We start from the raw sequence: 27,973 nt of genomic DNA, 5'->3' as shown, positions 1-27,973 counted from the left end.
AATGGCTGCTCCTCCTCTCCCCCGCCTTCCTCCTCTTCCTTACTATCTCTGTGATGACGATGACTCTGCCCCTTCCTTCGCCGCCCGCTGACATTGACCGACGGCCTTCCCGTGCCCTGAGCTCCACCGGGGAGTTCAGAATCATGGAGCTCCCTCCAGCTGCTGCCTTCCAGCTGCCACTCACTCACATCCACCAAGGGGCCTTGAAATCAAGCACCCAGAAAGAGGCAGCTAAACACTCAGTGGCACCTAAACCTTTCAGGGATGCTGCTGGCAATGACAAAAACAGCATCAAAGAGAGAAATCAGGGAGACTTACACAGAAATAAACACAAAAGCAAACGCAGTGCTTCCAAAAGAAAAGAGATGGCAGGCGCCATACGGCATCCAACCAGTCATCAGCATCCCAATCTCCCAACGTTTACAGTCAACAACACGGAGCCAAAGCATAGAATTAAGCCAAGTAACCACAGTGCTGTGGTGAAGCACGCTGCTCAGACATACATTCATCTTGAAAGCAGCATATCTAAATCCACAGCAGCACATATTCCTGCTCCAGCAGATACTGTAATAAGTGACAGACGAGCTGCAGACAGGCAGGCAGGCAGATGGAAAGATAGGCACACAAACAAGAATGCAAACACACAAGTAAATTGCAGCCATACAAGTGCAAAGCCAGCTGAACATCACCAGGTTTTGGAAAAACACAGACTGCACTCAGGGAAATCTGACAAAGTCAGTAAGGAGCAGCTGTCTGTGAAAAAGGCCTCCAGGGATCTAAAAAAACACCATAATCTCTCCGAGGATCCCTCTGAAGTGAAGAGGAATCCTGGGTCATTGGACCGTAGAAAGGCTTTGTTCAAACCTGAGGCAGCCATAAAGAAAGATAACAGCGGCTGGTGTCTGAGCTTTACAGAGCAGGACTTCCCAGACAGTGACCACAGGAGGATCAGGATTAGTCCAGATCTCCGACCTCTTCCCTGGCTCAGCGAGGATGACATCCAGAAGATGGTGCTCCTTGCGGGGGGTGAGGTGGTCAGTAAGGCCAGGGTACCTGCACATGGACAAGTGCTTCAAGTGGCGCTGGATCGCCCTGCACATCAGCAGGTACACTTTGACTGCTTTTGATAATAATGTCAGGAGATCTTTTGAAATGTCACACAGTGCAGCTGCTTGTGTCTTTTGAATTTATCTTCCAGCCACATAGAAGGACCTGGAAGTGTCCTCACATTAGTCATGTGAGGTCAACTCAGTTTCATTTATCTGGCCCAAAATCACGACTTTGTGTCAGAGAGCTTTGACACGCGTGACACCGTTTGTTGTTTACCAGGATGAACAGACTGGAGTATCAGTAGTAGCATTTTAATATGACAATTAATATAAAATAAAATGACAACATTATGTACAGTAGGTTAAGTACATAATGTATAGACTTGAAGAAAATGTTTAGTTTAGTGTATAATTCAGACTAATTGTGATTCTGCTTTATTAAAAAAAATCAGTTGCATTGAGTTTACATCAGTTATCCCAGGCCTGCATGGGTTGCCTGCATTGCATTGAACATGTTAGGGATGTACCAGTCCACATAAATTTATTTCTACAAGAAATCATAACTTCAAGAATAAACCTGATGACATTTGAGATTTTCCTTGAAAATGACAGTAAAACCAAAAATGAGTTGATCCTACTTACAAGTATTGTGTGTATCAAAGCCTGGCTGTTGCACTGGGTGCCATGTTGTTCATTACCATGACCACACACACATACACCATCCTACTGACCCAAATACTCACTAGTGCACCAAAAGTGTATTCACCTGCAGAACATGTTTCATCTTTTCCTGGGGTTTGTGACAACAAGAAAAATACAGAATAACTTCAGTGTTGTCCTGCGTTACCACAGTGCAACGCTTACAACAATGAATGCAGATGATTAGTATGTTGGTTTTTATAACTCAAATATATATCATGCATCTGCTAATTGCTTTTCATATGTATAAACTCATATGACTACGGAAAAAAATACATCTGAGATGCAAATGTGTTTTAAAAAGGGTGAACAAGTTTTTGTAGTTAAAGAGCTCCAACTCCAAAACACGATGTGGCTCTTTAAATGTGGGCACCATGCAGTCAGTCCCATCAGTTCCCCAGTTACATATCAAAAGTCGAAAAAGCCTTCATCTCTGTGTAGAAGGTTGAGGACAGACTTGGTTTTATTAACGACTTGCTGGCTACAGGGTTATTACTATTCATTTTTTTTCTAGACATTCATCTTATCATAAGTGAAGCGATTCCAGCAAGATATCATGGGCTGTACCCTGAGGCACGAGTGTTGGGTGTGGTGTCTAATACAAAATGTTGTTTTATAAATGAAAAGTAAATGAAAAGCAGTACATAACTGTATTTCTATATCACAGCAGCCATCACTGAAGAGGGATTCAGCTCATCATGGACCTGGCCACAGACATCCAGAAATCCACAGTGAGCGCTGCCAGCAGGGGCACTGCTCCCTGATCAAACGCACCGACGACTGGTTTGAAGTGTTTGCCTTCCACCTGGACAGGGTGCTGGGACTCAACAGAAGTCTCCCTGCAGTGCTGAGGACCTTCCACAGTGAGATTTTACCGTATCGGTACATCAGCGGCACCCCCAGACCTGTAGTGTGGTGGGATCCAGATATTCAGCACCTCGCAGACAGAGACAATGACCAGAACTCAGTTCCTCTCAGATGGGTCCAGTACCAGAAGCTGCTGCAGGTCCACTGTGGGAGTGAAGCAGACCTGAGGTCAGCACCCTGTGTGGGAGTTCAGCACTCAGAGTGGGGGAGACTGGCTCTCTTTGACTTTTTATTACAGGTAAGACGAATAACGTTTTTCTTTTCTCATGATGTGGCTCCCTCAGACAGGAGACAGACATAACCACAAGCACGCACAAGTAACATAATCTTTTAATTATTGTAGAGGGGGAAATAAATGTTTTCCATCCGAGAAGGGAGAATAAATGAAGTCAGGAGTGGTGAGAGGGAGGAATTGCATGTGAAGCAGGAAACAGTTTGAGACATCAGGCTGTTTTCATTATAGTGCTTTCCATAAAATGTATCTCACATGTTCTCAGCAGTTCCTTCAGGGCTTTGAGCAGCAACACAGCAGCCGTGCACCAGGTAGATATGGCACTATAGTATGTGAGAGTCTAAAGGCCTGGTCCATTCAAGGTTCACATCCTTGCAAAATAGGTGGTGCTACTGTAGGTAACACTGTGACTACACTACTACCTGACAGGTAAGGGTCACATGCCCAACGGGAGTAAGGCTAGCACTGTCGATAGCAAGCTGTCGCTGCATTAACAAGCTGTTAATACAGTGTTATCTAACAAACCACATTGAACATCTTGAAGAGTGAGTTTTAATCAGAAAAAAGACACAAGCACATTTTAGTAAGAAGTGATTTTTAAAGATTAAATTGTTAATAATTACTCTGGCATTGAACTGTGCACATCTGTGAACAGAGCTGGTGAACAGACCCACACTTTAAAGACTCTCTGTAATAAAACCAGCTTTTATAGTTAATGAGTTTTCGCATTGTTTTGATCACAAATTGCCCAAACTAAAGAGGTGAAAGAGTAAAGGAAAGCAGCAGGGTGATTGGTTGAGCTTTACTGTGTTTCTTCTCTTTTTTCCAAGGACAATTGCGTTGATGCTTTTTCACTGCTTACCTTCCAATACAAGCGGACGAGCTAGCAATGCTACCGAAAGCTTACCTCCTGACAGCAGTATCATTGATCACATGACCCTCGCTTGCACATTGTTGTATGCCTTTTTAAATGCTGGTATGAGCCACGACCCACTAAGTCAGTATTATCAATCCTTGCACTTTATTCTTCATCATTTCTTCCTTTGCTTTCCAAAGCTTTCTCGGGCATTGATATCTGCCTTACTGGACACTGGCACTGAAAGACTTGCAAACTAGTTTCATATTGACCATCAAAGCATAGAAAGCACACAGTTGTATAAACCTGTGCTTTGATTTGAGAAAACACTTTGAGAAGAGAAGGCACCCAGGATGAATAGAAATGACTCGTCTGGTCTCTCTCTCACACACACACGCTCACACACACCAGATGTCCTTGCTGGCCGAGCCATTAAATTTAGGATGTGATCAAAGATTCAGCTTTAAGTGTAATTGAGATAAGATGCCATCTGATCTCACATATAAGAAGCATAAAGCTGTTTGTAGCAATCCTCCCACTCTGCAGAAAGTTTCTGAATTCCCTCTGAGGATTACAGAAGAGAGCAGCAACAGTTCAGAAGAAGGTATGTGGCTGTAATAGTAATGTGCAGCCGGAAAGTGTGATACTGCTGACAGATTATTATATTCTTCAGTGATGCATCTAGTTCATTGTGGGTGAACAAACTATTAACTGTTTTACAGCCCATGTTTACTAAGGCGGTGGCGGTGCTAATGTAAGTATGTATAATGTACAAAACATTGATTACCCATAAACCTGTGCACACAAGCCTTTTGAATGTGGAAATGAGGTTGCCGCAGGACAGGAGATAGTGCTATATGGCTCAATATGAGTGCCTCTGCTATTCTGATGAGAGAGTTGATGTGATCATTTCATTGGTGTTTATTTCATTGTTGGCAGTTTTAGAATGGCACAGCTTTCGTTCAGTTGCCCTGGTAACCAAAAGGTTTGACGTCATGTTGTGGACTGTGCAGCAGGAGTGCATCCATCCATCCATCCAAGTCTACATATTCCTGTTCAGTTTAATCAGGACCACGGCAGCTATACGGTAGATGAGATGTTTAACTGTTCTGCTGTTTCACAGTCAGTAACCCACTAACTTGAATCAGCAGTCATTCCTCCATGATGGCTCTGACAAAAACAGATAGTCTTTGAATTGGTCCTTAAAACATTTCCTCTGCAGTTGAACAGTTTATTGGTCCATTTCACTCAAATATTAAAGCTTGGTATCATCTTTGATCAGTATCGCTTTTGACCAACGTGTATCTTCTACAGATCTTGAACTGACACTTTCATTTTCTCCTGCTATGATTATTGCAATTCCCTCTATACAAAATTCTGAAAGAACTACAAGACCTGTTGATGACTTAAAAGGCTCTGCATGACCTTGCCCTCGTGCCTTTGCTGTTTTAGCCTCGGCCCTCTTGAATCATCTTCACCCATCTATCACATTTTTCAAGCAGCTTCTAAGAATGCATTTTTATAGGCATTTTATTGTTGTTGTTGTCTGGTCAGTCTCTCAATAGCTATGTTTACATGCACAAATTTCTCCAATCTGATCTAAACCACGGTTGATCGGAAATTCCAAATCCACTGTTTACATGGACACTAAATAAAATTATCCGATCATGACATGCGTATACATGAACCAAGCATTTAATCAGAATAAATTGGGCATGCGCGGAGTTGTCTAATTTTGCGGAAATAGTAGTAGAAGAAAACAAACGCAGCGTTGTCTGCACGTCCTCGGCTCATTCACTCTTTGTGCCCCTCACATTTTATTTTCCTCCCCACTGGCTCAGTGTCTGTTTATGTAGTTTTTTTCTTCTTTTTTTTAAATATGGATCTTCATCGTGTGTTTAAATGCATACTTTTGCTTTTGCTGTTCACGGTAGTTAAGCTACAGGCTCAGCTGTACATTGTTGTACAGTAGTGTATTATACCATGGTCTGTGTGAATACTCGATTCTGATTGGCTGCAGGGTGTCCGTTAAAAAGTGCTATAGGACACCTATAAAAAAGTTCCGGTCAAATAGCCTGATTGTTCTAAATTATTGCGCTGGCTCAAATGTTAGTTGGTAACCGTGGCAACAGAAACTCAGAACCCTCCGGAGCACGGCTGTGGGTCGACTCTCAGACGCCGGGCTGGATACTCGCCTCTGTTCACGCCTCCGCGTCGTCCATTCATTTCTGATAATGGACATCTCGTCGGGCATTATCCCTTACGTATAGTATAGTAATGTAGTACAGTACATTTTGATTTGGTCGATGGTTCGGTGAATTCCAGCTTCCTGTAGCTTTTCATGAACTTGTTTGTACAACTTGGTGTTTCTAGCCTTTCGACCATCAAGACATTCAGCAATCCTGAGATCTCGTAAGGCCCATTTATAACCTCCGTAAATAACGGATACGGACGACTTTCGTCCGTATCCGGAGGCTGTTTCATCCGTCAGTTTGTCTGTCGGCTCTGAGCTTAGCCATCCGGAGCTCTCTGGACGAAACCACTCGAAACCACTGGAAGTCGTGGGGGCAGTGTAGAGTCAAAATGAGCAAAATGAGTCAAACTAAAAACCGACGAAGAAGAGAACCGGCTCTACGTCAGCTGTCAACATTGGACATTTAAAAATGGCGGGTAATTTGGAGGAGAGGATCTGCGAGTTGGTGAGGGGCTATGTACATTTGTACGACTCAACAGTCCCGGGTCACCGTGATAAATGCTGACAGAAGCGTTGACAAGGCAAAGGCTGCCATGACAACGGCTCTGTAATTTATGACTCGACATTGCCCCCTAGAGGACACACTGACAAAATGCAGAAACGGACGGAGGCATGAAGGCCCCCTTCGGAGGCAACGTGTGGGACGGACGGACGGATTTCGTCCGGATCCGGAGGGTATAAATGGGCCTTTAAAGTTTCCAGCAAGAAAGTTGACCAGTTTTGCTGCTTGCCGAAAAACGACCGGCGGCAAAGGCGGAAACGCGTCACGCTGACGTGCACACATCTGCAGTGGAGATAATTTTACTCCAACCAGGAAAACAGGATTCGAATGGGTGTGTACATGGGCACCGTTCGGAATAATGATCGGCATAAACCACCTCTCTCTTTCGGAATGAAATTTCTTTCCGAATGGACCGTATCGGATCAGAATCTTCCGATTGACGTGTTTACATGAAGCATTTTTAATCTGATTGGGCCTTTATTCTGATTATTTGTGTCCATGTTAACATAGCTATTGTTGCTAAACTTGATATTGTATTTTTACCTTATTTATTTATTCATTTTCATCTTTTTGTGTGTGTTGGGCAACACATATTGGGCACAATATATATATGTATATATATATGTGTGTGTGTGTGTGTGTGTGTGTGTGTGTGTGTGTGTGTGTGTGTGTGTATATATATATAAACAAAGCTTTACTTACTAACTTGCATTGGCTTTGGTGCCAGCATCACCAGCACAGTGTCTTCTAGTGATGAAACAATACCACAGACATTCACCTTTTCAGAATGCAGTTGCAGCATCCAAAATGCAATGTGTATCTTCAAGTACAATGGCCTGCTCTGCATCCATATGGAGGGAGAAGCATGAGGAGATGTTTTTCTGTTGTGGCTGCCTTGTCCAGTATTGTTTAACAGCTCTTCAGGAGCTAAACAAAACAGTAAGGATGCCAGAATGAAGCCAGCCTTCCAGAGAGAACACAAAAATCTGACGTTTTGGGAAAATTGGGAAAGTAATGTCTCTGCTTTCTGCAAGGACGCATTATATACAGTATAACATGCACAATATGTCATTTTGTCATAATGCAGTTAAATCATGTATAATATAATGATTTGAATGATGTGTTTACTACATGAAGGGACAAACAAGACAAACCTGCTGACCTGAGCTGAGTGTGTTCTAGAGAGAAGAGAGACAGAGTGTGTGTGTGTGTGTGTGTGTGTGTGTGTGTGTGTGTGTGTGTGTGTGTGTGTGTGTGTGTGTGTAGACTGTGAGGTGGTGTATAGCTCCCTCTATCTAGGGACTAAGGTAATCCTGACCAAGTATTTAATTTAAAATTTGAATTAAGTTGTAACTTGAACATCTTACACATTTATCCTTTTATGCCCCAATCTGTGAGTGCTTACACTGTATAGTACAAATAGATTTAGTCGTCTCTGTTTGTGACTTACCCTCATTCTCCTGCATTTCAGCATAATACCTGGATTTGGAGAAAGATCAACAGAATCTGCAAGGACAGCTACATTACCATATTTCAGACTAGACTACCATTCATAATTTCTTGATGGTACGTGTTTAACTGAAGTTCCTGAATGAATCCTGGGGTTACATAATAGAAAACTCCAAATAGAATTTTAATGACTATTAAATGGATGCTGGTTTTACTGAATATTGAAAAGACTCTTGGCTTGGAGCTGACTTTATGAGATTGAGAACTGTGATGCTCGTGTCTGCAGCCTTGCAGGCTGTTGCTTGCCTCTCTTGGAAGGCTTTGCAAAGATGTACCTCCAAACCTCTGCTATTACGGAATTGCAGTCGACATGCAGCAGCATTTGAAACATCATAGTCTGTGGCCATGCCGACTGCACAGTTTCTTGTTGATGGTTGGTTTGTGAATCCCCAGTCCCAGCTTTTCCTGTTTGTTTCTTCTCCCATGTGCTTTCAGTTGATTTGTACACAGCGCCCACTCCAGCGTAGTCCAGGCATAGTTTAAGTCGTGCAGTACACTACAACTTAGAAAGAACAGGCTGCACCACACAAGTCACTGTTGTTATTTACATCATGCACTTCCCCCGACATACACATGTTATTCATACTTTCGTTGATGTTGATACTATGACCGTATGGATGTGTGACACAGCTGGCCTCACCTCGCTATAAAAACAACACAATGACTATCATACTATCTCTTTTTCAGCTAAACAATCTGTTGTGGGCCCTATTGTCTGCAGTGAATGAAATGTCACTTTCTGCAGCCATGTTTGGATTCTAATCAGACTATACTGTAGCATACATGTATGTAGAGATGGTGCAGTGCAACAAAGTGGCAGTCGTAGTGTGAAACTAACCAGTTAACATAGCAGTTAGTGTTAACCTTACATTTAGACTCAGGATCAAACTTGCGGTCAGCCACTCCAAGGCTGCTGGTGTAGAGCGCTAAAATGTAGGAAGAGCAGTTGAGCGACAGCAGACAGTGAAAAACATGCACTCCTATGGACAATTTAGAGTTAATAGTTCGACTAAACATGTCTGGGGAGGAAAACATTTCTCCGAGCTACCAGAGCTAACTGCACCACTCATGACTGAAAGAGTGGATTGGAGAAGAAAGCCTGACTTTCTTTTGTCAGAATTCCTGAGTGCAACCAAATATCAGATAATTAATTTCAGGCTGATGAAAAGGTACAGACGTTACAGCAGGCCAAAACTGCCAGGCCTATTTCTACATAATGCTTCAGCTTAATGAGCAATACCTACAGACTAGAAGTGTCTCTGTGTGTCTTTGCGTGTGCAGAGGAGTGTGCGTCCAGGGTATTGATGCGTCAGTGTCTGTGAATATGGATGCAGTGCTGTCGGTTCAATTAAAAATCCAATACAGCTCTCAGTCTGGATGTGAGCGTGTGTGCTTTTGTCTCTCTCAGTGTGTGCGTGTGTCTTTGGATTTACATTTTGAGTAGAGCTCGTTTATAAGGTGTCAGCTGCTAATGATTGTGCCAGAGCTGGTGTTTCTGTGCTAAATGACAGACTGGTGTAGCTGCAGAGTGTTAAGTAAAGCCTTTACCCCTTACACAGTAGATAGATAGATGTAACATGTATCAACCCACTGCCCTGAAAAGAAAAGACTGTACAAGTACAGTACTTTGCACTCACCACCTCCGTTGCAGAGATTCTGTAAACGTGGAATCTGACAAGAAAAACATACTGAAGTAAGCAGTCAAACCTCCCAAAGCTTTCAAATGATCGTCTCTTGAGTCCAAAAGTAAACACAGATATTAGCCCCTTGGCTTAGCTCTCATAGCTGACTGCAAAGAGATCTACTTCCTGGGAAGCATGCCAGCTAACCAAACTACCTGCCTGCTCATCTTCACACGCTGGCTTGTTTGATGCTGTTGATTTAGCAAGTGGGCAGCTGGAGAAGTCCTGGTATCAGAGTGACACATTCATCGTTCTGATCAATGCTGCCATGCTGACATGTCAACTAGAAGAAGGAGGCTTTGCCCCTGCATTGTAAGTCCCACTGCACGAACGCCTGAGTGTTTCTTCCACTGGAGCTGCCTGCACATTCCCACTCAGCATAGTCTGCATATTGGGATGATGTCATCGACATGAAAGTTTTACACATTTAAAATCTTCATTGATCAAATAGTAATACAAAAAGTGATGATAAATCTTGTTTACAGTTGGATGTGTCCTGTCAACAGTTTAATAGACATTGTTTTTATAATCATGGTTTAATCAGACATTGTTTTTTTGTCTTGAAGTACCTCAGTTGGCCATATTGGCATCCACACTGATCTGTCTTAATACCCATTGTTAGCATGACCCTTTGTCAGAATGAGGGATGTCAACAGTTGTCAGTTAATCATCATTAATAATTAATTGATTAAAACAATAATATTATCATTTGTGTCTCTGCTGATTTAATAAGATTGAGTGACAGGTGTGCATGCTGACGGCATGTATAGACTGCACAGTAGCCCCATGCTAATGCAAATGCTGATTACAGCAGTCTGTGTGAATGGTGTGCTATTAAACAATGACAGAGACAACTAGGGCCACTGTCAGCACCCAAGCACACATGATCACTCTTCACCACATTAGAACAGAGCCCGTCTGTTTTCAATGACAATATGATAGAGTGAGATCAAAACTACAACCCACACTGCAAAGTTCGAAGATATAAAGGCAGCTTCTTTTATTTCTCATTATTCACAGATGCTGTGTGGGCTTCAAAGTGAACGATGGGCCAATAAGTGGGTGCACTAACATCAGCCATTAAATATCAAATCAGGAAGGAGACTCCCATCAGGATTTGAAGCATTTATTTCAATAATAACGTGCATTTTCAGTGTGTTTTGGCACCAAAACAAACCTGAGTCTGAGGTCAGCCTGTTCTGAAGGCCAGCAGTTTCACAACATTTACATGAAAATCAGGGTCCATTCAGATTGCTTTAAAAATCCTGAGGAATGACTAAAATGAGACCCTAAAGGTGTGTGCTAGAGTTTTTCAGGTGAGAAGAAATATCCCACTGTGTGATTTTATCTGTGTAATTTCAGTGTGGTTGAGTGGCTGACTTGCAGTTGTACAGCATGGTACAATCTCGCACTTTCACTATGACTTAGCATCTCTCTGCAGAGGCACAGTACCATGACAACACTGCAGGAAAGCCTGCCCTCCCCACATCACATGACATCATGGTTGGGGAGGAAAAACGGTTAGGAGGCAGCTCTTTTAAAAGAACAAAACCAAATTACAATGCTCACTGTCGCATTCTCCCTGTACCTCACAAAGCACTGACATCTATTGGCTGCAATTGTAGTGAATTGGGAACTTGCAGTTCCATTATTACAGTATACTGCCTACATTTCTGTTTGTTTACTCACATTTAAAATGTGACAGTTATTCATTCAGTTATTCCTATGTGGGTATGTTTACATGCACACTAAAAATCCTTGTGGCTTTATAGTGTGCATGTATCTACAAATACTGTGAGGAAAGCAATAGTCTGGCTGCTTACATCGGAGGGTAAACTCAGAGCTCCCCATAATAATCCTGTTTACACTAGTAGAAATACTGTTGTGATTATGACGAGGAAATGTGTTTGAGTTCTGCTTAAAGTAAATAAAAAGTTCCAGCAGCTTTAATGGAGCTCAGGACCTAATTTATTTTACTGTGTAAATGTGGAATCTGTGTTGAATTATTCAGCGTCCTGATGTCTTTGAAAGCACGGAGGGATGTGTACCTACAGTTTGTTGTGGTGGAGCTATGTCTGAGGATTCATTCATAAGTGTACACAGACATGTTATTACTGCTGTGGCAATGGAAAGAAAAGAAATGTTAAAAACTGAAAGGGTAGAATGTAATTTTTTTTCCTAATCAACTGTGAATGACATTATTGGTAAAAATCCTTCAATGCAGTCATATATCTGATTTCGATATGCAGTGGTTTGAGCAGGAGACACTTGATTTGGTTCAGGGAATAGAGGAGGTTAGACCATATATGCATAAGTTCAGCCTGAGCATGGTTAACACGGAGCTGTCAATCAAAAGTAATTTAGAAAGATATGCATTAGCAAACAGTCTAGATGTTTGATGAAATATGTACACTGTACTTAAACGTCTGCTGATACTCAGTGTTTTTTTATCATCAGCAAATCCCACGAAAAGAGTCAAACCAACACTGAATTTCAATATGGAGTAACAGAATGATACTATTAAGTAAATAAAGCACATGATGTAAAGACCTAAATGAACTGAGGAAAATCCTTGTTTTTCTGACTGGTATTAAAATTGCGCTTTAAATTGCAATGATTGCACATCAGTTGCTCCAGGCCTGCATGGGTGGCCCGCATTGTATCAGACATGTTAGGTATGTACCAATATGTACAAATTCATTCTACAAGACATCATATAACATGATGCAGTGTCTTGTGGCAAACCTTAAAGGATAAGACTGCTGATGTTCTACAGTTTTCTTATGGTCAACAAATCTCATGAAAACACCCAAACCAACAATGAATATATCCTAGTAACCAGTAATTTGTCTGTATCAAAGCCTGATATATCTGCTTCCTCTGTGCCATAGCGCTCCATTGTTGTCCAAAAACTATTAAAAACACACCAGTGAGCCACACTGCTGCACTGGCTGACATCTTCCTTCATTATCAGTAGAGAACCACATCTGCAGGTAAAATAGCTGTCAACAGATCACTCCTCAGTTCACTCAGGTTTGAATTGAGCTGCAAAGTGGGAGAAGCTGTTTCAGGCATCCCTGTTTTGAATGTCCCATTCATTTTTCCCACAGACAACATTACATAACTCACAGTTGGAGCATTTTTACAGCCTTGATGGACACTAAAATCTCCTGGTTGAATCATCAGTACAAAAGATTAACAGCTGCCCTGGAAAGCGTCTGGTTCTTTGATTAAAATTCAAAGTTAAACAGTATGAGCTTGTGAACATAAAAACTTTGGGGGAGAAGTTAACTACAACTCGTAAAGTGCATTGGCAAGAATCATCCAGTCAGAGATCTGAAAATTCTGTGATGTGCTGCACTAACAGTGGGTAAAAGCCAAAGATTGCATGTAATCTGCAGCTTAAATCAATTCACTTTGGCATTCTGGGTCAGTCTTGAATAAATTCAGCAACACTGGTGTCATGTTTTGTTCATTAAGTCAACGTCAGCTGGCCTCTCCTCCATAGAAGTGACGGCTGAGGCTCATGGGTATTGTAGTATTTAGAACTATACAAACAACGTTGGGCAAAACTGCATCTCTTATAAACAATTTCAATAATTGAAATTAGTTTTCATTAGGAAGCCTGTATGATCGTTACGTTACCAGGAAAATCCCTTGTTTCTATGTTCAGTAACATGGAGGATATTTAAAGAAAACTTCTGTTCATGTATTTAAGATGTGTTGTTATCAGAGTGTAATTGCAAAGGAGAGCTTCCTCTAAATGGCCTTTCCTGTTTAGATAAATGAAGGGGAATACTGAACAGGGACAAACACAGGCTTGGGGCTGATTTGGAAAAGGGTCTAACGTCGCTGGTTTTCTGTTCTCTTATTGACCTGTACACAGAGACAAGCCTTGTTTTCTGATATTTGAAAGTGCCCTTTGAGCTGCTTCTGGTAGAAAGACACCAAGCCATGTGTGTGTATGTGTTTGTGTGTGTGTGTGTGTGTGCCGCTTGCTTGCTGGAGTGGAAAAACAAGGCAATATAACATTTTGCATACAAAAGTCAGTGGCTCAGCAGGCAGTGGTGTTCCCACTGATGTATGTAGAAAGACTGATTCTGAAATGCATGGAGCGCCTGTTGTTTCTCTTTGGTGATGCCGGCATGTGATTGGAATGCGTATGGAACATGTGACTACAAAGTGACCTCTGTGACTGTTATGCTAAAGGAAAACAAATAACTGCGATGAGAGTCAGTGTTTATGACTGGCATGAACTAGTGCACGAATGGCAAAAGGAAACCAAGCCAGTTTTAATCGAATCATTCAGCATGGAGCTAAAGTGATTATTCAAGTAACTGATTAGTCATCCATCCATCCATTATCTATACCGCCTATCCCTTTCGGGGTTGCGGGGGGCTGGAGCCTATCCCAGCTACAATGGGCGAGAGGCGGGGTACACCCTGAACCGGTCGCCAGCCGATTGCAGGGCCACACGCAAGGACAAACAACCATTCACACTCACACTCACACCTACGGACAATTTTTTAGAGTCATCAATTAACCTAATGAGCATGTTTTTGGTCTGTGGGAGGAAGCCGGAGTACCCGGAGAGAACCCACGCATGCACGGGAAGAACATGCAAACTTCACACAGAAAGGCCCCGCCTGACCCGGGGATCGAACCGGCAACCTTCTTGCTGTGAGGCACGCGCACTACCTGCTGCGCCACCGTGCAGCCCACTGATTAGTCATCTAGCAGAAAATTAATCTGTTACTGTTTTGATTGTTGAGGATTTGATAGGACTTATATGGGTTTAGGGCTGTTGGTCGGAAAAAAAACAAGCCATTTGAAGACATCACTTAAAGCTCTGGGAAACTGTAAACAAAACAATCAATCAGTGGAAGAATTGTCACATTAATCAGTAATGTCTCCTCTACTTCAGGCACGTTTGTTATCAGTTCCACTCCTCATGGTGATATAAAATCATCATCTCTTTCTCGAGGAGAATTGACCTCAGATGCCACTGGATCTAAAGCTCCTGTTCCATGTAGTGGTCATGTTGTTCTGTGTGTGTGGTCAGCAGAGCTGCTGCGACTGCCGGCTGTCGTCTCCTCTGAGCAGCCAGTCGTACATCAAACATGCTGTAAATGTATTTCTGTCAGGATCGGTCTTCAAGAAAGAGTATTGTTGAACATTTCACAGTTATTTTCACATTTCGCCTCCTCAGTGTCGAGCTTGCTCCGACACACTCCACTTACACTACCGAGGCTGCACCATGGCGCCGATTTTACAACCTGCAGTAGTAATTGTGTCCTGCTTTGTTCTGTCCTCACTCTGAGATGGAATGTGTATCTAACACCCATCTACAGTGTGTGTGGAGCTGAATATGAATAACTCATGAGGCACTCTTCCCCCCCTCGCTGCCAGAAGTCAATCCCTGTAACAGGGCCAAGCTCTAATAGCCTCCTATTGATCTGCTGAGAGCCGATGAGTGCGCCTCTGAACACTTGTTCATACCTGCTCCCTTAACACCTCCCTGGGCTCTGATAGCAGGGAACCAAACACCAAAGGCACAGGAAGAGCAGTGTGAAGGACACACCCTCACTCATTCTCTCACACACACACACACACACACACACACACACACACACACACACACACACACACACACACACACACACACACACACACACACACACACAATGGCAGCAGAGGACACCCTGGGGAAGATAGGAGAACTGAGGATAAGGTGACAATTTGAGTGCAGGTTTTCAGAATGAAAGGTACACTGCTTCACAGTGCTGCCTCGCAGTTTCTGCTACAGCTGGGAAGGAAAATCAACCAGAGCTCAGGATGCTCAGCGCGTTTGTGATGGACTGCTTAGAAGTATGATCATGGTCAAATAAGACTTAAAGTTTAAAGAGGGGGTTAGCAGATCCTGTTCCAGACCCTCCTCCTCCTCATCTGCCATACTTAAAGTATCAACTGGACACTTGGCAGACATGGCACCAGGGCTGTCCGACCCTGAGAAACTATACATCTGATCAATGATTATTCTGACTAAAAACACATGCCCTCCTCTCAGCCTCCATTCCTCTGACTATGCCCCCCCAACACACACACACTTGCACAGTGTGTGCACTCTCTCTCCCTCTCACCTTGCATGACCTGAGATACGGTTGGAGGCCAGATCTGCATTCCCTAGGAGTGTTATAATCTTTCTTTCAGCCCAAGTCTGAATTAAAGTAAATTAGTTATCCAAGCGGTCAGTAATTCAGCTAACAGTACTCAGCACATGGTTTCTTGATGAAATATTCCTTTGTGGATTTAACTTCTAGTTTATCAGGATATCTCTGTAACTATTGGAATGAATCATTGCCCAAACTCTGCTTTCTTTGGCTTGTTGACGCAAAGTTCTGACCGACAGTTTTGCTGTTAGGCTGGTCCCCATTTCAGCTCTGGAATCTGTTTTATTTTACCACATTTTTTTTTTCTTTAGTTCCTTGCCTGAAGTGTGTGCACAGTTTACCCTTTTTCTAAACAAGCCTCTGATTGCCTCAGTGCCAAAGAATTGTTTCTTTTTGACCTTTATATTTCTGAACCACAAAGCCTTTTCCTTTTAGAGTCTGCTATTTTCTTTCAGAAGTTTTCATCCAGCCAAAAGAATTACTATTAATTATTACTCAAGGTGAAGAAATTAGAGTAGCAAGATGATTTTTATTCAACATTCAGCCACAACATCACAAGAACCAGCAGAAGCCACATCGGCGACCCAACTCTGACCTCCTCTGAGAACTGTCCCAGCAACACCGGGGCCCAGACCTCTGCCAGCGGCCCTGAAACGAGACCACCGATCCAGCTAGGAGGCCCCACTGCTCAGTGACCAAATGGTGCCATGGAGTCGCCTGGGAGTGTAGTGACCCAGAGGCTCCATCGTGCTATAGCAAAAGGCAGGCAGGCTTGGAACTCCAGTAAACCGTGCTGCCTTAAGAGAAGTTAACTTCCTTTAGCGTTGCCGCCTCGCCTCTTTGTTTTGATGCCTAACAACTGTAGGGATAGCAATCCACCAGTCAGATATATCTCAACTCACATTCAATGGATTGCTATGAAATTTACAATAGCCTATACCCAAGGTGTTCAGAGGATGACATGCTACTGGCTTTTCCTCCAGTTCCACCATGAGGTCAACATTTTGGCTTCTAGTGAACTATATGAACAGCTCTGGTACAGGTTTGATACAGGCATCCATGTTCCCCACAGGATAAATTGACTAAAAAATGTTTATTTGCCCAGTACATTGGTGTATACCTGGCTGCAAAACATGCAATTCCCATCAACCTCTGCTGTACTTTGTGTTTAATGCAAATTAACAACTGTTAGCTTGCTAACATGCTAAACTGCCACAGAGGACAAGGTGATAGCTGCTACATATCAGCATGTTAACATGTTTATTGTGAGCATGTTAGCATGTTGACTTTAGCATTTAGCTCGAATCACCGCTCTGTAAGTACAGCCTCACAGGTAGCATGGCTGCAGACTTTTAGTCTTTTTGAGTATGCATACTGACTTTACTGAATTCATTTGTTTGTCACCTTTCTAGTGTGAACACACTACATATTCAAAAGTTCCTTAGAGTTGATATGAGGTAGACTTTTTTGCAGCAGTTCAGAGTTGTTGGAATCTGTCACAGTAATGGCCAGTGGCTGAAAAGTAGAGAAAAGAGCAGCACCCACACAAAGTCAGATTTCATTAGAATAAAACTTTAAAAAAAATAAAGGCAGCACAAACTGCCCACACTGTTTGACTGGCAAGAGAACACTGAGAAACTCAACGGAGAAACAGCACAGCATTTTAAATCAAACACTGGAACAAGGACGAGTGTATAGACAAATATGGTGAAATAAGGATGGAATGAGTTGAAAGAACCAAGTTAACTGTCCTACAGAACATCGGATCACGCAGTCCGCTGTCGTGCTGAATTTGGAGACTTGCATCCACAGTGTATTTGAGTGAATCTGACTCCCCACATACACTTTACTGTTTGTTCCACTTTAATTTTCTGTTGACTCTGACCACAGTCGAGCACCACATTTTGTCTTTCCCTCAGGCTTGCTGGTGTTCACTGGCAGTGTAAGTCAATATTGGCTTAGTCTCCACAAGGCTGCTGGACCAAACTCAAAATCAGTATATTCCAGTGTGGGATGGAAATGTGGCAGCAGGGTGAGAAGTCTCCTAAAATCACCACACAAGTGAGAAGAAACAGTGGAGGTGCAGCTTTGCTGCACCACAAAGCACACAAACACCGTCTCTATCACACACACACAGCTGACCTGAGGGCACCGGGGTTGTGTTAGTCACACAGGTTTGCACAAGTGCACCGATGCACACAACACACATTCATATACACAGAGGGAGAGCAAACACACCAACCCTCACCAACAGCCAAGCCCTGAGGGCGGATCTCATGAAGGTTGTGTCTGTTTGCTTCTGGCTGTGTCAGTCTCGCACTTAAACACCAGAGAGTACATCACAAGGCTCTCACACTGACAGGATCCTTTCATATTGTTCATCATTCCATCGGCTGTAGAATGGAAGAGCTCACTGCAGCAGCCAGAACAAGTTCATACACTCCTACTGATCCTGCAGCTGCTTCTTTTTTTAGGATTAGCTACTGTATGCTTTAAGGTGCTATCACTTGGATTTCTATAGCCATGGTCCACCATCCACTAAGTAATGATGTCACTAAGTTCTTGCTGAGATCTGGGAATACAGTGACGTTGCTTAAAAGATGTCAGACGAGGGAAGAAACATGAACAGTTGTTGTTTTACAAGTTACCATGAAGTCTCCTGGCTCTCCCAAGTCAGGACCAACAAGTCCCAAATCCAGACTGTGTGTTTCGAGTCCTAAACAAGTCATTACGCACATTTCACCAAACTGAATAGAGTTTTTAATTCATTACGTTCAAATGAACATTTTCAAACTGGCTTGTGGCTCTTTGCAGTGGTCTTGTTCAAGTTGTAATAATCCATAATTTTCCTTTTGACTTTAGATCTGATTAAAGAGCAATTAACCGTTATTTTATATGTACCTACTAACTATGCAAAGTCTGAAATAGTACACTCTGTGAAGGCAGTTTAAAGTGCACAAGCTTAATACTAAACTTTGTAGTCAGACATCAGACTCATATATCAGTAGCATTACAAATTTCTTGAGCAGATGTCATGCAGGGTGGAATTTCCCCAAAACACAGGCATGTCCTGAGACTTCTAACTAATTATTTTCACATTTTTGTCTGTGCTTGGACGGTACGTGGTGCAGGGCTTCATCTCTGATGGTTCAGACTATGAGGTTTGTTTAAATTTCCATTCAACACGAGTCATGAAGACTACCTTTGTTTCATTTGACATTCATCAACGCGGACACTAAATGTGTGTTTCATCTGGTTTCATACTGATAACTTCATGAGATTATCTGTCAGACTGGGCCAGAAACAGATCACTGACTGGGATGATGAGCCAAGACGGGCTGCTTGTTTCAACATGATTTACAGCGGAAATCACTTCCGACTGATCAAAAGATGAAAGTTTGCTTTGGCCTCCTAATCTCGTTCCTGATCTTTATTCCAAATCAATCAAGTAATCAAATAATCAAATCAATCAAAATCAAAATGTGGGTTTGTTTGACAGATGGAATTGAGACAATCAGATTGTTAAAAAGAAAAGTGATTAAAAAAAAAACCTTTGAAATGGCACATATTTGAATGATTATCAATTCAGGATATTTTAATGACGGAGAGGTCAAAGAACATTTTTCTATATACATCTTAAAACAGGTATGGAGGGGATCTTTGAATTTTTAATGTCTTTTTCGTAAAATATTACTGTAGCTGTAATTGAGAGTATAGACGTAGTATAGAAAGTATAGTAGTAGAGGAGTGAAATCATCCTTTCATTTCCATTAATGACCCAACTTCCACCAGCAGGAGGGTCAGAGCAGCCGACATGCTGCCTGAGAAGCAAAAAGTCCACAAACATAGGATTTTGTGTAAAACCAGAAATGACAAAGCTCATCTTCACCTTGCTCTGTCAAAGCGAGTGACTTTCTGTGTGTTGTCTGTCTGTTGGTGCAGGTCAATGACCGGCTGGACAGGTACTGCTGTGGTTTCACGCCTGATCCAACAGAAGTGTGTGTGGAGAACCTGCTGCACACCAAGTGTAGCAACACCAAGGACCTGCTGCTAGTTCACATCCTGGTACGGACCACAAACAGCACTCACACTATTTCAGCTCCACAGATCACAAACTTTTTTTGCTCTTTGTGCCATTATCAAAATGATTTATTTCCTGAAGGCCTTTGGGGTGTTTTCTCTTCATTTGCAGTAACAGCAGACTAATGAATTCTTCTCAGTAAAAGGACAAGCTTACTGATCTGTGCTTTGATTGATTTGCTGCTAAAAAGAAAAATGAAAATACTTTCTCCTGCTATCCCAAATTATTGTTTGATTTCCTAACTTTATACGGCACTGTTTTTTGTTATCGTCAAATCATTATTCATCATATCTGGGGGAATGAAGAAAATGAAATCCACCTGGGCTGCCCTGTGTTTTTTGTTCTACATCATTTTGTTGCTGCCGTTCTTCCATGGAAACACAGGACAAGAGATCTATATTTAAATGAAACAACACAAGCGTATATTATACAACCAGGAGTATTGATGTATGTGTTTTCTTAAGTAGCGAATTAGCTCTCAGTTTGGCAGGTGCTGATTGCCTGTGATTTGTAGTGTTTGCTACAGGTAAAAATAGACAAAGCTGTTTGTTTGAAAATCACAGCAGGAGCTTTTTTTCATTCTGCAGGTTCCACCTTCACTTACCTGCTGAAACCTGAGTGAAAATATAGTTTACGCTTGTTTTTGTTACTCAGGTGTGAGATTGTTGTTCAGTAATCTTATTCCAAGCTGATTTTGTCATGCACTTAATGTTGAAAGCGCACAGCATAGATAGCAGGGTGGATTGGACTTGGCATATTGAGTAAAGCACAGGCTTTACTAATTACATTAATTTGTTCTATTCAAGTGTCTCAGTAAGCCATGACAGTGCAACAGTGGGCCAGTATGTAAAAAACCAGAACCCTCAGAGTGAGGCAGCTAAATGGAATTCAGCCATCATTCATTTTATCATTTACTCCTGTGCTTTTCCTACTGTGACATGTCAAAATATCTTCCTTAGAAAAAGGCATATTAAGTGATTGGCCTAAATTATTATACAACCATTCTCTGCTTGCAATTACAAAGCCTTGCAGGGTAGAAAGAAAAACTCATTTGTGTGTTGAAATTAACAAATCATGCTCTCTGATGAATAATTAATGCACAAAACTTCTAATTATTGCCCTTAATTAACACCGTGTGCATACACTTAGCCTTTTGTTGACTTTTTGATGCACGTTTAAGATAACACAGTGTTTAAAGTAATATTCATTGATTTTTCTGATTGATGCTGTACACACCACACTGACAAATGATCACCGTCTAAAGATGATACTGGGAACTTGTTAGCAAATGTTAATGCTAGAAAAGAGGTGGTTTGTATGTGCTGTCTTACCACACAATTTACTAGAGAGAGAATTTCAAACAAGGGCTCCTGTCTCACCTCCACACACCTGCGGTGAGGGGATTTAGCTCTTGTTCACATATCTTTATACATGGAGGCCCAAATTGCTCCTGATGGCCAGGCCAGGACCTTGAACTTAAGCTTTGTGCCATCAGTGTGTGTGTGTGTGTGTGTGTGTGTGTGTGTGTGTGTGTGTGTGTGTGTGTGTGTGTGTGTGTGTGTGTGTGTGTGTGTGTGTGTGTGTGTGTGTGTGTGTGTGTGTGTGTGTGTGTGAATTGGGTGAATAAGCAGCAAATTATAAAGTGCTTTGGATAAAAGCACTATACAAAAGCAGCCATAACCATTCACATTGAAATTGTAGGCTGTAAACCAAAACAATGAGCTGCTGAAAGATGCTAAAAAGCTCCATAAATCTGGTGGGTAATGCTTCTGAGTGAGTGCGTCACTAAGAGTGAACCCTTATACGTAGTCACCAGCTTTAATGGGTGAAGTGTGCTCTTGTATCTCTGTCCAAAATCACAACAAAACTGGTCCTAAGGAAACCCAGACAGGTCATTTTGATGAGATGGTCCGTGAGCTAACAGTTTCATCCATCGCCTGTTTGCAGGAGAAAGTTCCAGGTTGTTATGGATGCTCTGTTCACACAGGGAGGGGCATCCAGAGTGTTAGCAGCAAGCTAGCAGCTGTGTTTGGTAATGAAGTGATTACAACCACATTCATTCTTTAATATCGCTGCCACGCTTTGTATACAGCTGTGATACTGTGATGGATGGTGTGTCCGCAGTGCGGGCCAGGTTGGCTGCTGACCACCATGGAGCTAAAAGCAGTGCAAAATAAAGCTAAGAGATGTTAGACCTTGGGAAATCTGATCTAAATGAGCCGCCTGGATTCAATGCAGGTTTTGTTTGATGTTGGACAGAGATACAAAGACATTCTCCAGATTTATCCTTTTGAGCAACACTGTATTAATTTGACATCCATTAAATAAAGGCTACATTATTATTATTATTATTGTTATTATTATTATTATTATTTTAACAGTATTAGGTTCAGTTTATTTCACACATTTCATCCTTAATGGAAAAAGACAAGAAATAATGAATAAAAAGAGCAAAAAAATGACAGTTGAAATTCTTTAGAAACAGAAAAACTCAAACTACGTTTGAACCTGTGTTTCCTCCTTCCTGCTGATGGTGTTTGTGTTTGTATTCAGGTGAGGAAGGCAGATTCCTCCAGACTGGTGTTCATAGACAACGCTGGCAGACCACAGCAGTCCACTGACAACCTCAACTTCAGGCTGGTTGAGGGCATTGATGAGTGAGTACAAAGCACTATTTTAAAGCAGGAGCATGCAAATTGGAGTTATTTTTTGCTTCATTCACGCAGAGTCTGAGACTTATTTGGGCTCACAGCAGGCACAAACACTGATGTAAGGAAATGTTTCATCTAACAACATATTTCCCTGGTGAACAGCGCTCAAATCAGCAGCACAGAAACGTCCACTGGAAGCTTGTTAGGGTTTTGTTACAATGTCTGTCTGATTAGATTAGTGTGCATTCAATTAGCCTGCTATTCAATATGCTGAATGAATCAGGTCTGATAGAAATTCCCCTTTGTCTGTCACTTAGGATTACTAAGCCGCTCTATAAAATGCTCTTAAATATCTTAAGCCTGGATGTGAAACTGAATGGAAATAGAATGTTAAAGTCTTGTATTATTTCTCATCACTGAATAATATTGATGAAAATAAAGGGGAAATTGGTTCTATTCCAGACGTAGAGAGTGACTCATTTTAATTGAGCAGCTTCTGAAACTTTCTTCAATAGATTTGTTGTTTGCAAGAAGTGAAAAGGAGTCATTCACAGTTCCTGTACATGTGATGGATGAAATCATTTGAAGTAGTCATGATAACTCCTTGTTGGGAAGGTTATGAATACTTTCAGGGTAATGCCAGACATCCTGGGCTCTGCAAGCAAAGTCATCGTCTGCATATACAATGTAACTGGAAACCTCCTGCTTGAACCATCACTATAAAAGATGACCAAAAGAATTATTTGGCTGTGTGCAAAAAGACGTCAGTTACTCTCAAGATTAATTGTTAAGAAACATGCAATCAAAGAGCTTCGAATTTGGTTATGTGCTCCACTGCTGCATGTTGTAAAGACCATCCAGCTCTTTAAATCACTTCACCTTGAGGGTCAATTTTGCTTCAGTTCAGTCATGGCACACTGTTTTGTTGCTATGCCAAAATGTTCCTCTAGCTCTGGTTGGCGCCTCTGACTGGTTTCTCCCCAAAGCACCAGCATCAGAGCCCTGTGCCATCATAGTATCATTACAGTTTACAGGAGACTCCTTTGTTTACGTGTAGAGGAATATTGTGGATATTAGATTGGATTTAATGGTGTAGAAAAACACTTCAACTTCAACAGCCACTTCACAACTGTTGCCCTGCTGGAGGTGAAACTTAAGGACAGTGAGTGATGTTAAGGGTTCAGAATGATTTAAACAAACCAGTTTCCACAAAGTGTCATGATACATGTGTAAAGATATAATGGTCTTTCCTCAAAGTGATTGCCTCGTGAAAATGAAGGATTTTCTGGATGCCGTCAGACGTGCCAGCATGAAGTCAAAGTTACAGATATAAAATTGGAATGTGCAGATTACCATGAAATTTGCTCATCCATTTATTACTCTGCAGAGAATTAATTCTTTACCTCAGACACTCCATGACCTTTCCTTCAGCACCACCCATACACTTATTATGTCACAGCTGCTCTTCTGGCACCAAAAGACTGCTAGAGAGGCTTTACACATACAGTAAACGGCCTTGTTTTGCAGATTTTAGAAGCTAAAACATATTGGATTTAATGCTGTTTATGTTGTCCAGGTTTCCAGAGAGAGCCGTGTCTGTGCTCCAGTCAGGCTGTCTGGAGAGTCTTCTTCTACGCTCGCTCTACACAGACAGAGAATTCTGGGACAGCCAAGGCGGGGCCAGCGGTCTCAGGCCTCTCATCCATACTGTGGAGCACAGAGGGAAGATTCTCCTCCAGCACATCAAGGATAAGAAATTACAGCTCAAGAGGGACCTGTGACTGAGCCCACCAGACAAAGCAGGAATAGAAAGCAAACATATTGCTCGTCAGGCTGGTTGTTGAGGTGACATTTCTAATGTAATCCAAGAGATCATTCTGCAGCAGATGAGGCTCTGAATGAACAGAAATCTAAAGAGATGAAAGGTTTCAGCTAACTCGGTATGGCTGAAAAGCTTGGATGTCAGAAAACAGCCTACAATAAATACAACATGTTCTGTACTTGACTAGCTGACTTGCTAACTGGTTTCCACTGGTGGGTGTCTGTTTGCCAACATTCGTTACTTCTCTTTGTGTTGTGTGTCAGGATGCTGTCAGCCTTGTTGGCCTCATAGAGAGTTAACGATTACAGTTTTATGCAAACTGTTTCAAATGAAATGATTTGGATAGATCATTGGAATTTGGAATTTTAAGTAGACAGAGAACCAGCAGCATTGTGACAAGTTAATACAAAGATGGAGGATTCTTCATGAAACCAAAAGCACAACTCGATAAAATTAAAGCGGTACTTTAAGAACAATTTCCCACTGGTTCATAAGCTCTAACCAATGGCCTCAGTAATGTAAAACATCATTTACTAATGATTTTATAGATCAGTTTATTTATAAGGCTTTATAAGGACAACGTTTGGGTCCTCAAAAGTCTCTCTGGCTGGTTTCATTAACATTAATAAATGTTCATGAGTTTGTCAATAAGCCATTAAGTCTGCAGTTTTACGTGTAAAATAAGTCACTGGGTCCTCATTGTCTTATAAGCCATCATGAAAGTCTTTTCATGAAAGTCAGCAGTGAAATGGAGGAGCATTCATAATGAACCAGAGCTAAAGAGGGAAAACCAACATAGCAGCTGTCCTGCTGGAGGAGGATAAACACTGACAGGGCAGCCCAAAAGTCGTCCTTATGGAGGGCTCATAACTGATGGATATAGCATTAGTTGATGATTTATTAAGTATTGATAAAGCCATTATATATGAAGTCTTTTAAAAAACGATGCCACATTAGAAAGTGAGGTGTGAGGTACAGTATGTACAGAGCTGATCTGTTTGAGTATCAGACAGAAGAACAGTTCCACAGACTGCAGTTAAACCAGTGAAACACTAGCAGCTTTCCACCAAAGTGCACACAGAGGACAGAATGGTTCTGCTCTGGAAACAGAATCAAACACAAGCCTCGAGGTAATACGTGTGTCAGTGAGTGTGTTGGACTGGCATACAGCAAGAGCAAACACACGCAGGCCCTCATGTTCAAAGTGTCTAATTCATGCTGATTGTTTGATCATCTGCACCAAATGAAATACCCTGTAGCTCTGTCTGTTGATAAGGGATGCTTGTCACTCCAGACACATTCATACTTTTCATTCAGTCTCACCAAATGTCGCCTCACAGAAGGGAAATATGAGACAAATTATTCCCCTGCTCCTCAGTAACAGCCAAGTGCTGATTTTTCCAAACAATTTAGTGGAAAGAAGCACGGTCTCTCTTTTTTCTATTTTAATATTTTACAGTGAGCCAACAGCAGATCGAGTGATTGATTTGGATGTCTGTTTTTATGAGATAAGCTTCCCTGCTTTTAATCGAGGGATTAAAAATGGCTGTCAGCAAATAGCTTCTGGACCGGATCCTGGAAGCCTTTTGATAAAAATGGACCGTGTGTGTGTGTGTGTGTGTGTGTGTGTGTGTGTGTGTGTGTGTGTGTGTGTGTGTGTGTGTGTGTGTGTGTGTGTGTGTGTGTGTTATAAATATATTTATATATATACTTTTTTTTTCAGTGCGCTGTCCTCGCACTTGTTAAAATGCACAGTGGGATATAGAAGCAAAAGATGAAAGAAAGGGGATGAGAAATGGATGAAAATCGAGTGACATTAGGGAAGGAAAGGAGCTGAGGTTTTTCTGTCAGAGTGACACGTTCCTAAAGCTGAACTGTCGCAAACATTCTTTTGGTATTTGGGTCTTGTGAAAAGCACAGATGATATCACTGGAAGCTGTTTTATGCTTTACCCGCTCTGAATTACAATTCCAGCCGTATTGGTAGTTCATGGATTAATGACATTTACTGTGGCTCCCTCTTTCATCACTGAATAAATGGCTCTAATGAGAAATGGTTCAAACGTGTGATCCTCTCTTTATCCCCACTTGATCTCCCTTACATTAAATGTTCTGCTTTTTTTTTTTTCCATGTGTCGAACCACCAAAGTGTGCTGCCCACTGCCACTGCTTTTAGCTTGCATTAATTTATCTGCTGCTATTGGAGCACATTTTTGATTTAGCTCATTAAGCCCCATCTGAATTATACTGGACTTAATTCATTCAAACATAGACGTACTGTGCATCAGGAAGCCTGCATGCTGCAGGATAGTGGTTCAAAATAGCTTTTTTTTTTTTTTTTGTTGAAAGCTAGAAAAGAAGATTACTAAGATGGGTGGGAACGTTGTTGTGATGTGTATGAGCTGAAATATAAAAAAATATTAATTCAACCTTAACTATTATGCTAGACCTGGATATTGACTAGGGATGTGCATTGGGAGGATTAACTGATCAGAGGATCTGAGGGTCTGGATGTAGAATATGGACCCCAATGTCAGCTGATTGATTCCACACTCACAGGACCCTCTAAAGGATAAGCAGGTCCAGCTAATGGATGGATGGATTTCTCTGACAACCAGTGAAGAGAGGCCAGTGCAGGGGGGTATGTTCGCTCATTTTGGTACCCATGAAGAGTCTCACTGCCATGTTTTGAAGGGAGCTGGGGGGACTGACTGACTCCTTTATACAGAGCTGCAGTCTAGACGGGAGATAATAACAACATGTGAGACATTTTATAAAGAGCGATTTCAAGGTTTTATTTTTTGTTCTCTGAAAGAAGCTACTGTTCATTGTATTCAAACAAGTTTACATGAATAATTACATTTTCACAATGACACTGATCCAAACAACAGAACTGCAGGGGTCTTGTGTTTTGTTTCAGTGGCCTGAGATATCATTTTGCAGTGTAATGTGATTACTTTCACAATAAAAGTTCCATGAAGTGAGTTCAAGCCACTGTCACGGCTCTACCTCTGCTGCAATGAAGATCAGACTGTGTAATACAGTTGGTAATACATAACAACACTAATTGTGCTGCCATAGCTGAATCTTTATTTTTAGTAATGCTAGCAGCGTGGCTCTAGGGATGGCAGGTTGATTTAGACTGAAATATCCATCGACAGCTGCTGAAAGGATAGACAAGATATTGTTAGCAACAGTCTGTGCAGGATTTGGATTGTTATAACTCCAGTTTTTTTTTTTTTTTTTTATTTATTCATGTTTGTCCACTGCTAGTTAGGAGTTGTGAACCAGTAAAATCAGTGCCTGCATAATATTTCCTCCTGTGGTTGCCATGGTCATTTGGCGAGCCAGGTTGGCAAGCCTAAAAAGTTCAGTCATCATCAGCTCAGATGGCAGCAGCAAATGACAGCAACAGCTCGAGGTCTGAAAGTGTCTGCAGTATCGTTAGCTCATTTTGTTGTCCTACTGGAACAGTGAGTCTAAAAAACTTAATTAGCCTTTAAATAGCTCCATTATATATAACTTTTAGCTGTAAAAAGTAACACCCCGTCCAGTGTCTAAAACAAATACCTTCATAATATGGAGGGTGTGTCCCGGGAT

At 41.7% G+C, this 27,973-nt stretch overlaps 2 protein-coding genes across 3 annotated transcripts in view; both read left to right on the top strand.

Moving 5' to 3' along the window:
• LOC139333574 (voltage-gated potassium channel regulatory subunit KCNG4-like) overlaps nt 1-27,973 on the top strand; it is a 179,182-nt gene that overhangs the window by 127,235 nt on the left and 23,974 nt on the right. The window lies entirely within an intron of this gene.
• Nucleotides 186-26,430, top strand: gask1a (golgi associated kinase 1A). Of its 2 annotated transcripts, none has more exons than XM_070965857.1 (5): nt 186-1,106; nt 2,416-2,853; nt 19,763-19,885; nt 22,455-22,558; nt 24,129-26,430. In XM_070965857.1, exons 1-5 carry the CDS (start codon nt 366-368, stop codon nt 24,331-24,333), a joined length of 1,611 nt encoding a protein of 536 aa, XP_070821958.1. In that variant the 5' UTR covers nt 186-365; the 3' UTR covers nt 24,334-26,430. The 2 variants fall into 2 exon arrangements, with proteins under 2 accessions (XP_070821958.1, XP_070821959.1); XM_070965858.1 differs by having other exon boundaries at nt 2,419-2,853; nt 24,129-24,437.

The sequence above is a fragment of the Chaetodon trifascialis genome, chromosome 7 (genome assembly GCF_039877785.1).
Source record: "Chaetodon trifascialis isolate fChaTrf1 chromosome 7, fChaTrf1.hap1, whole genome shotgun sequence".
NCBI lineage: Eukaryota > Metazoa > Chordata > Actinopteri > Chaetodontiformes > Chaetodontidae > Chaetodon > Chaetodon trifascialis.
This window is presented reverse-complemented; position numbering and strand designations above follow the sequence as displayed.